This window comes from Notolepis coatsorum (assembly GCF_963971535.1).
Source record: "Notolepis coatsorum genome assembly, contig: SUPER_11_unloc_1, whole genome shotgun sequence".
Classification (NCBI taxonomy): domain Eukaryota; kingdom Metazoa; phylum Chordata; class Actinopteri; order Aulopiformes; family Paralepididae; genus Notolepis; species Notolepis coatsorum.
The window spans coordinates 536,413-547,059 of NW_028174870.1; the positions used below are offsets into that span (position 1 = coordinate 536,413).

General features: G+C 43.6%; 1 protein-coding gene across 1 annotated transcript in view; it reads right to left on the minus strand.

The window, feature by feature from the left end:
• Positions 1 to 10,052, minus strand: part of LOC311237579 (store-operated calcium entry-associated regulatory factor-like) — a 78,698-nt gene extending 68,646 nt beyond the window's left edge. The window contains exon 1 of the mRNA XM_084338422.1: positions 9,883 to 10,052. Within this exon, the coding sequence (XP_084194548.1) occupies positions 9,883 to 9,955 (73 nt within the window). The 5' untranslated portion in view covers positions 9,956 to 10,052. The remainder of the gene's footprint in view (positions 1 to 9,882) is intronic.
• Between the last annotated feature and the right edge of the window lie 595 nt (positions 10,053 to 10,647).

A 10,647-nucleotide genomic window follows, 5' to 3' on the forward strand; every position in this document is an offset into this window, starting at 1 on the left:
GGTGCCTGCGATCGATATGAGATGATATCATATGCCCATTTAACACAATCAGTAACATTTAGATCAACAAAAAAAAGGTAATGAAAATATCATTTGACATTTGTATTTTTGAGCTCTTCCAGACATTTAAAGGAAAATCAATCTATTGTTTTTAATACAAATAGACCTCCTGTTCACTGTAAAGTGCCACGTTTTTATATATTGAGCTTTAAACTTTAAGCTACATTTTTTGGAACTCAAAACTCACAACCTCCCTCTCCCAAACCGTTCCTACAACAATTTGTTGATGTTGCATGATCATGTATAGGCCTACATTTATTATGTATTATATTGTTTATGTTTAAATAACATTTAAACATCAAACTCCTCTGACCTCATCTGGTCTTTCCAAAGACGCGCGCACACACACACACACAGAAAGGGAGAATGCTATGCTGTAACATCTACACACACTGAGCTACTGCTGTTGTTCTTGGGCGGATATGAGACTCGCCACAGGATTTTCAAAATAAGAGTATCGATATGAATCGATCTTATTACATCGCATCGATCCGATTCGATTGTTGATAATTACATCGATGTATCGATCTGGATCGATGTATCGTCCCACCCCTATAAGGTACCCATGTACATGTCAAAATACTTCCCAAAGGTCAGTGAATACCACGATCACAGCACCAGAGGGAGCTCCACAAATCATGTTAAACCCAGATTCGGCTCAAACAAGGGACTAAACACGTTTTGCAATGATGCCATCAATGTGGAACGCCCTACCCAAAGCTGTAAAGGAATGTGAATCACTACCCACTTTCAAAACCACTCTCAAAGAACACCTACGGGAGACTGCAATTCAAAACTGGTCCCTGTAAATGTCCTAACCCAACCCCCTCCAATGTACAATAAATGACCAAGTATGGTGGGGGCGGAGCTGAGCGATCATGGATTAGACGTGTTTCACATGAGCTCCCTTCTACCGTGCTGAATATACGTTTCTCTCCATTAGTCTTTATTTAATTTTTATTTGTTTTTTATTTGTTTGCTAAGTCGTCGTGTTTAGTATACATTCATCGACTTTTTTCGACTTTCTACGATGACGGGGGTGGAAACCAGAGCCATGAAACCATGCGCCACAACCAGCAAGCCGTCACCGCCGGGCCTAGCCACACCGTCTCCCGCTGTCGGGGAGTTAAGCGAAGCTGTGCTCTTGGTCATGACCAAGCTACACGCAGACTCTGAGACACGCATCGCTGAAGCACAGAAGAAAGTGTTGGCGGATTTCTGTGTCAGCCTCCGTCGTGAGATATCAGAAGAAATACGGCTGGCGGTAGTCCCGCTGACAGACAAGATGGAGACGATTCACGCTGCCTCATCGGCTAATGCTAACGAAATAGCCATGCTAACGACGGAGGTATCATTAAAGTGTGAGAAGATGGCGGGTCTCGAATCCGCCCTGCTGGCTAGGCAGGCTGAAGTCAACAAACTACAGTCGGCAATGGAGGAGATGCAGTCCCGGGATAGACGCCACAACGTCAGGATTGTTGGAGTACCGGAGACCAGCGGTGAGGGCCGTCTCTCTGAGACCGTGCCCGAACTGCTGCAGAAGATACTAGGGACGGACGTCCTCCCTTTGCCTCCTATCTGCGAATCGGCCTACAGAGCGGGCAGGTTTTCTCCCGGCGTGAACAAGCACAGAGAGCCGAATACAAGGTGGTCCTGACTAAGCTATGGAAACTAGGCCTGAGGCCCACGTTATTCGCTCCCGCGAAATTATCTGTGTTGGAGAAGGTCGGTGGTCAGCGTTTGTTTTGGTCGTTGGCTAAAGCGAAGGAATATCTCGCGGAGACACCCGAGTCTGTTGCTTGATATCTATGGCGGGTGAGTGACTTGGCGGTTTGGGCCTATATACATTGATAGGGCCGACTATTCACAAATACTTGCTGTCATGCCCAGACATGCTAACTGCCCAATGCCCATCCAACTGGCGGTGCTTCCCAATGACTTCTGTTACTTGCTAAAGCTGACCTCATGGTCGTACTTGTGTATCGCCTCTTTGGAAGCTAACGAGCTATCTGAACAATGTACATAATAGGCTAACGTGCTATCCGGATTCATCACTAGCTTACGCGCTAGCCTCGGCCTAATCAGCGGGCTTCGTCTATAGTCTGCGCTGAGACATTCGAGACCCGTTAATGGTTACGTATTTTAGTTGCTGTTGCTGTTCAAAGGGACATTGGTTTGCACAATTCAAGAGTGATCGAATCCCTAACTAACTTCTGGTATGCTTTTATTTTTATATCCAGGTTGTTTTGAACTTTGGGATCCATAGTAGAAGCCAAGGTCGGTTGAATATGCATATACAATATATGTAGTGATGCACGATATATCGGCCGCCGATATAATATCGGCCGATATGGCCGTTTTTTTACACATCGGTATCGGTCCGATATCAAGATGGGGCCGATATCCGATATTAAAAAAAAAAAAAAAAAAATCCTTTTTTTTTTAATCTTTTTTTTTTCTTTTTACATGTTTTGGCCTTAAATAGTTTCAAAAATCAGTCATTTCTGAAAATAAGTTACAAAAGTAAAAAAATTATGCGTTTTGGAAAATAGCTCTTTATTTGATTATCATAAAAAAGTGTTTTCTATACAGAGATATCGACATCGGTAAATATCGGTATCGGCCAGAACAGCAATATTAATATCGGTTATCGGTATCGGCCACAATTTTCACATCGGTGCATCACTAAATATATGATAACAGGTTGGGTCGGGTATGGCTTGCACTTCATGGCTATATGGTTATATGGCTTGCACTTTAGCCATGCCCCTCTTTTCCTTTCTTTTTTCTTTCTTAGTGTCGCTGTTTTTATGTCATCTGTATGCGCGATTTAAATGTGATCCGATTCTACCTTGGACTAACTGCTGGTTTGCCTTAATTTTGTTTTGAATTTTCCGTGATCCATTTATGCTATAACGTTGCGACATTAATATGCAGACTCCAAGGTAGATGGTTACAGGGTTGATGCTGAGTAATTATATAATAATTATTGTCGCTGTTTTAATGGCATTTGAATGAGCAATTTAACTGTGATTCGATCCTACCTTGGACTAACTGCTCCGACCGATATCTTTATTGAAACAATGTATGTTAACAGGTGGTGTCAGGTGTTGCCTATTACCATCCCCGGATTAATTAATTAATTAATGAATGTGTTTAATTCTATTCTTACATAGGTTATGTCATTTCAGCCGTTGTGCCTGATCAGAGGGACAGCTAAAGGGGTGCACTTTGACCATAACACCTTTTTTTTCCCTTCCTTTTTTTTTTGTCATTGTTTAATTGACATTGTTCACACAATTTTGCACAATTAACCTGTGACCCGATCCTGCCTTAGACTATCGGCTGGGATGCTTTAATTTAATTTTGTTTTGAATTTTCCTATACCCTTTTGGGCTATTACAATGCGACGTTGAAGCGCAGATTCGGAAATAGATGGTTGCAGGTTGATGTGGAGTTATTATTTAATAATGGCTATTTTTACCATTATGGTTGTCTCATGTTGGGGCCAGGGCTCAGGTGGGTTTCGACCGATATCTTTATTGAATTTTATTTTTATTATTATTTGTGTTTATTGGACTAGTGGGGGTTTACTCAGGGGTTTATTTAGAGGGGGGTTGGAGTGGGGAGCGTCTTATTGATCCATGTCTCTAGTGGGAAGTGATAGGAAGATGACCATCCTCAGTGGATGGGGCATAGGGTGGGGATTGGAGAGTGGGTATAGGGGGCCTTATAATAGGATGGGTGGGGTAGGGTTTAGAGTAGAAGGAGGGGGGGCTGTAGCTGGGGTGGTATTTTTATGTGTTTTATGTACTGTTGTCTTAAATGTGTGTAATTGTTCCTCCTCTGAACTCCTGGGATTGACCGTCCGGGCCCGCCGGGATCAGCACCTCTGTACTCAGCCTGGCTGCACTGGTATGTTCTCTACGCATTTATACAAGCTCGACCATGGCTAAATTGAATATTTTAATTTGGAACGCAGGAGGGCTTAACGCCCCACACAAGCGTGCCAGTGTCCTTTGGCTATTGAAGAGGAGAAATATTGACCTTGCTCTCCTTAGCGAGACGCATTTATTGGTAGGTGACGTGTCAAGACTGGCAAATCGGCAATATCACGTTATCTCCTCATCCTCAGCCGATGATAAGACGAAAGGAGTAGTCATAGTTACAAGACGTAACCTTGATATCAAAATCTTGGATGTATGGTCGGACACGGAGGGAAGGATTACTATAGCAAAAGTTGAATTCTTGCATAGGAAGATGGCTATAATAGCATTGTATGCTCCTAACACATTTGATTCAGCGTTCTATAATACAATCACGAAGAATATGTTGGAACTTAATGGATACGCTCTCATTGTGGGTGGCGATTTTAATGCGTGCTGGAATGCGGAGATGGATAGGTCCGGGCCCTCTGAAACGAGCGACCAAAAACGGGCCTCTAAGGCCCTTAGGATGTGGGCCAAAGACACGGGGCTCACAGACCTTTGGCGCTTATGCAACCCCACCCTCAAGGATTACTCTCACCTGTCAGCCAGACACAAAAGCTTCTCTCGAATTGACTATGCATTCGCGTCCCCTAATATGTTTGATAGTTTCGATGTCTCATTGGTTCCCTTGGCTCTCTCAGACCACAAGGGGATTTTCCTTACGGCAACCTTTGGCAGGCTCTCCGCAAGAGCTCCCAGATGGCGTTTTAATTCGACCTTGCTAAAGAACGATGACTTCTGTTCTGAGTTCAGGAGTAAACTAGCTGAATTTTTGCAGATCAACGTTGGCACAGTAGAAGACCCCAGGGTCCTGTGGAACGCATTGAAAGGATTTATCAGGGGTCATGTCACACTATTTGCCTCCAATTTGCGAAAATCCCGGTCAAAAAAGCTAGAAGGACTGGAATCATTATATGCGGACCTATACGCATCCTTGCAAACTAACTATAATGAACAACTAAACACACAACGTAAGATAGTCAAAAAAGAAATAAACTCCATACTTAAACAACAGTCTGAGTTCTTGATACATAGGACAAGACAAAATTACTATTTTCACGGCTCCAGACCTAGCCATCTATTGGCAATGAAAATACGCTCAAATGATCATTTCTCGGATATCCCCGCGATTAGAACGAGCCAGGGTGCAGTCACTACTGATTCGAAAAAGATCAATGACACTTTTAAAGAGTTTTACTCACAGTTATATAGCTCAGAGGGTAATCTTGATGACTCTAAATTTGAATCGTTCATTGGCGGGCTTGAGATACCCCACATTTCTGAGGAAGAGGCCAAGGAACTGGGGAGACCGATTACTCTCGTAGAATTTAGGGAGATGATTGTTGAAATGCAGAGGGGTAAGGCACCAGGCTGGGATGGTATTCCACCCGAAGTGTATTTAGCTTTCTGGGACCAACTGGGTCCATTGATGCTCGATATGATCAATTACGCTATCGAACAAGGGGAGTTCTCAAGAGATGTCAATATGGCGTTGATTTCTTTACTTCTCAAGAAGGACAAAGATCCCAATGATTGTGGTAGCTATAGACCCTTGAGTCTTCTCGGGGCCGATTTAAAGGTGTTTGCCAAGGTGCTGGCCCGTCGCCTGCAGAGATTTATGTCTGTATTGGTACACTGCGATCAAACTGGTTTTATCCCGGGGCGTCTGGCTGCAGATAATCTTAGGAGGCTGTTGCATGTAATCGATAACAGTAAAGACAATACAACTCCGTCCACAGTTCTGTCTTTGGATGCCATGAAGGCGTTTGACAGACTTGAGTGGTCATACCTGTGGAAGGTACTTGAGGTCATGGGTCTTGGAAAGAGTTTTATTCATATGATTAAAGTCCTGTATGCCTCGCCGTCTGCGATGATACTGACAGGCAAAAACTGTTCCACACTCTTTCCAGTCTCCAGATCTTCTAGACAGGGTTGCCCTCTGAGCCCGGGACTGTTCGCGCTTTCCCTCGAACCTTTGGCCCAATTTATTAGGCAATCGGAGGACATCGTCCCCATAATGGTCAACAATACTCCACACAAAATTGCTCTCTATGCGGATGACCTGCTGATTTTCATGGACGACCCCTCCCGGTCGGCCACAAAATTATTGAGGATAATCGACGACTTTGGTAAATTGTCAGGTTTTAAGATTAACTGGAACAAATCAGCCTGCCTACCTCTTAATGAACTGGCCAAGGCGGTACGACTACCAGCTGATATCCCCATAGTAGAACATTTTAAATACTTGGGCATAGAGATATTCCCCACGCTGAACCAAACTACTAAGTACAACTTCACGGGTACTTATGATAAAATACGCCAGGATCTAGACAGGTGGTCGTCCCTTCCTAACTCCTTACAAGCCCGGGCTTCCATAATCAAAATGAACATCCTGCCTAGGATAAATTTTATTAGCTCAATGCTCCCCCTGCCCCCTCCAATAGACCACTGGCGCAAGGTACAATCGATGGTATCTAAGTTTATCTGGAATAACAAACGCCCGAGAATCAAAAGGGCTACTACTCAACGTAGAAAACAAGATGGGGGCCTCGCAATCCCTGATTTTAAACTTTATTTCTGGTCCTTTTCACTGAGACCTCTGATGTGCTGGCTAGACCCTGTAGAGGCTGTATCGTGGCGCTCCTTAGAAGCGGCGGCGGTATCTCCGCTAAGATTGCAGGATGTAGTGTACTCCACTGTCTCTATTTCGAAATGCCGGCTGAGGTATGGACCGATCATAACTCACGTGATCCAAACGTGGCGTAATGTACAGAGGTCGTGTGGGGTTAAATGCCCTTGGCACCTGGACTCTCCAATTTTTAATAACAAACAATTACTTGTTGGACACAAGCCGGTTAATATTCCTCAATGGCAAAGGAGGGGAGTGCATACTCTGGAGGATATTTATGATAAGAACGGCCTCCGTGCGTTTCAGGACTTAAGAGAATTTTATGATCTTCCCAGCGAGTCCTTCTTTCTTTACCTTCCACTAAGGTCAGCACTGAGGGCGCATGGCGTACCGTGGGCTCAAGCCTTGCACCCACACCCCTTCCTCAGGCTCATAGTGGACAGGACGACATCCAGAGGGTTTGTCTCCGACTTTTATACGCTCTTAATTCAATCCACGTATAAAAATGTATCATTGGATACAATCTGGCGTGTGGATATCCCGGAGTTGGACCCCGAGTTTGACTGGGATGATGTTTGGGCAAATGTGGCATTATCTTCCCGCAACCCCAATCACCAGCAAATTAATTTTAATTATATTCATAGGACCTATCTTACACCTAGGAAGCTGTATGCTATGGGACTGATAACCGACTCTCGGTGTACTTTGTGCTCTCAAAAGGCCACTGGCACTTATATGCATATGTATTGGGATTGCCCACCAGTGGCCCGCTTCTGGAGGTCAATAACGGACAAACTTTCAGATCTGTGTGGCTTAACTATCCCATTCACAGCTGTTACGCTACTCCTGAACGATATAACGACACTACCCGCGTCCGTACAACTGAAAAGGGTTGTCCTAGCGGGCGTCACAGCAGCGAAGAAGCTAATAGCAATGAGATGGAAGGAGCCTGAGAAACTTACAATGATTAACTGGTCCCTAACTCTATTGGATGTGATTTATCTTGAGATATCCACAGCCCGGATGATTGGGGTGGGGCAGGCTGGAATTGACCTGTGGTTCGCAGCAGCTGAGAAGGTAAAGACCGCAGTGTGCGGCTGAGCGGGGTTGGGGTGCGTGTTCGGGTGAGTCCGGCGGTCTCTTGGGAGGGGGAGGAGGAAATGTTTTTGTCTGTCTTGTCTTTTGTCTTGTCATCTTGAGTTTAGCTGGGGATATTATGGGGGGGCAGCTATTTAACTATTTAACTATTTCTTCACTGTTTGGCCACTTTTACACGGTCTCTGTGAGTCTATGGAACACCTCTACAGGTTTTTGTTTTTTCATGAAGGTTCATTGCTCTGTTTTCGGGTCGTGTTCGCAAAAAATGGTCCTTGTGGTGGATTGGAGATGTACGTTTTATTAATATAGGGTCACACGGCCGGGAATCAGGGCTGAACACTGGGAAAGACCATTTATTAGATAGTACCCCTTGGAATTAAAATTTAGAAGGTTGAACTCTGTTTTCTTTTCTCTTGTCTGTATAATTGTTAGTCTGTATTATTATTATTGTTTTTGTTATTTTCTTGTGAAGTTCTATGTATTGTGATTGTGGTTAATGTGTTGTCTTGTTTCATGTGAATAATAATAAAAATTTTATCAAAAAAAAATGACCAAGTATGGTTTTCAATATTCCAATGTACAGTTTTGCTTGTACAGTTGTACAGTGTACCCCCCCCTCCTACCCAACCCCCCCCCCCCCCCAACTACCCAACCTCCTCCAATGTACAGTTTCTACGTCAAATATACTCTCTTTTCTGGACTCTTTTTGTATCACAAACAGTACTGTATTTGCAAATCTGGTATGTCATAAATGTAGCAGTACTGTCTATCTGTATGTCGTGCATATGGCTCGCTGATAACAAACTATCATTACACATGGGCAAAACAGAGTCCATTCTCTTCGGTTCAAATAACAAACTCAGCAGGACCGATGGCTTCTCAGTTACAGTGGGTGACAATAGTCACAAGGAAAGATGAAATTACATACCATAGGTTCCATCCTAGAGGCTAATCTCTCCTGTGACAGAATGGCATCCAATGTAATAAAAAAAAGTCAACCAACGAACTAGATTCTTGTACCGGATCTCCTCTCTGGTAAACAAGAGAATACCCTGAAGACTCTAACAGGAGCACTCATTCACGGGTACGACTATGCTTGCACCCATGGTACCAAAGCACCTCAACGGCGCTAAAAACAAAATTACAAACATCTCAAAACAAACTGGTCGGACTACTGCTTGACCTTACTCCTAGAACCCACCTCACCCCTGCCCACTTTAACAACCTAGGATGGCTTAGAGTAGACGACAGAGTACAGCAACTTGCAGTGGGCCTGGTCTACAGGATACACTACACGACCAAGGTACCCATGTACATGTCAAAATACTTCCCAAAGGTCAGTGAATACCACGATCACAACACCAGAGGGAACTCCACAAATCATGTTAAACCCAGATTCGGCTCAAACAAGGGACTAAACACGTTTCGCGGTTATGCCACATCGATGTGGAACACCCTACCCAAAGCTGTAAAGGAATGTGAATCACTACCCACTTTCAAAACCACTCTCAAAGAACACCTACGGAAGACTGCAATTCGAAACTGGCCCCTGTACATTTCCTAACACAACCCCCTCCAATGTACAGTAAATGACCAGGTATGGTTTCGTCAAGATTCCAATGTACAGTTTTGCTTGTACAGTTGTACAGTGTGTGTCCCCCACCCCCCCCCCCCCCCCCCCCCACTCCACCAACCACCTCCAATGTACAGTCCCCCCCCCACCCCACCTACCCAACCTCCTCCAATGTACAGTTTCTACGTCAAATGTATATACTCTCTTTTCTGGACTCTTTTTGTATCACAAACAGTACTGTAAAATATGGTATGTCATAAATGTATAGATAGCAGTATTGGTCTGTCTATCTGTATGTCATGTATGTCATGTTATGATGAATTGAAAATGGGGGACCCTGATGTAAACAAGACGAAAGTCTTTCTTTTTGAGCCGTACTGTACTGTAACCATTCTGCAATCTGTTAATACAATTGAATTTTCAATCAATCAATCAGTACGTTTTATAATGTTTCTGCAGTCATTGTTTTTCATTTCCAAACAACTATGTTCAGTCGAGCTGCGTCACGACTCACAGCAGATCATCAAACTAACCTTCATTCCAACTGTTGACGAGGCCCACGAAGAAGAATAAAGGTACAAGAACCAGAATCATCTTGATCTTCATGTTCTCCGTTTCTCCTGCTGTGTATTAATATGTATTTCAGCTCCAACGCGGATCAAACTGGACGATCAGGTCTTACTGGGCGTCATGTTCTGGTCGTCGTCAGCTAATCGCGACCGTGCGTGCACGTACTTCCGGTCTGATTTTCACTGAAATTCACCTTCAAAATAAAAGTTCTTCTTCTTCTTCTTCGGTGTTTAAATGGCGAATCGCAACCAAAATAAAGGTTCCCATTGCAATGCCATTATGTTTTCTCCATAAAATGTTGATGAAGCAGTTAAAAGAGAGAGCATAATAATAATAATAATAATAATAATAATAATAATTGGTAAATATATGTCAAGTGTATATAATATAATATATAACTAGACAATTCCGTGCTGGGAAATTGTGAAAGTGTGGGTGATGCCTGTGCACCGCTGGCCAATGGGAGAGGGTCTGTATTGTCTCTTTCCACTGCAAAATGGTCGGCAACTTCGGCAAGGCACCTTGGTTGAGAAATGCAGGCTTCAATCTATATGTTGTTTAGTCTATCTGTTCAGTACTGTTCAGTCCTGTTTCAAGATGCACAATGAGATCTTCTTCTTCTTCTTCTTATTTGATTTCCGGCAGTGTAGACGCATCGTGGCGTATTACTGCCCTCCGCAATTCTTTTTATGGGCTCTTCTTCTTCTCCTTCTTCACCGTCTTTTTCT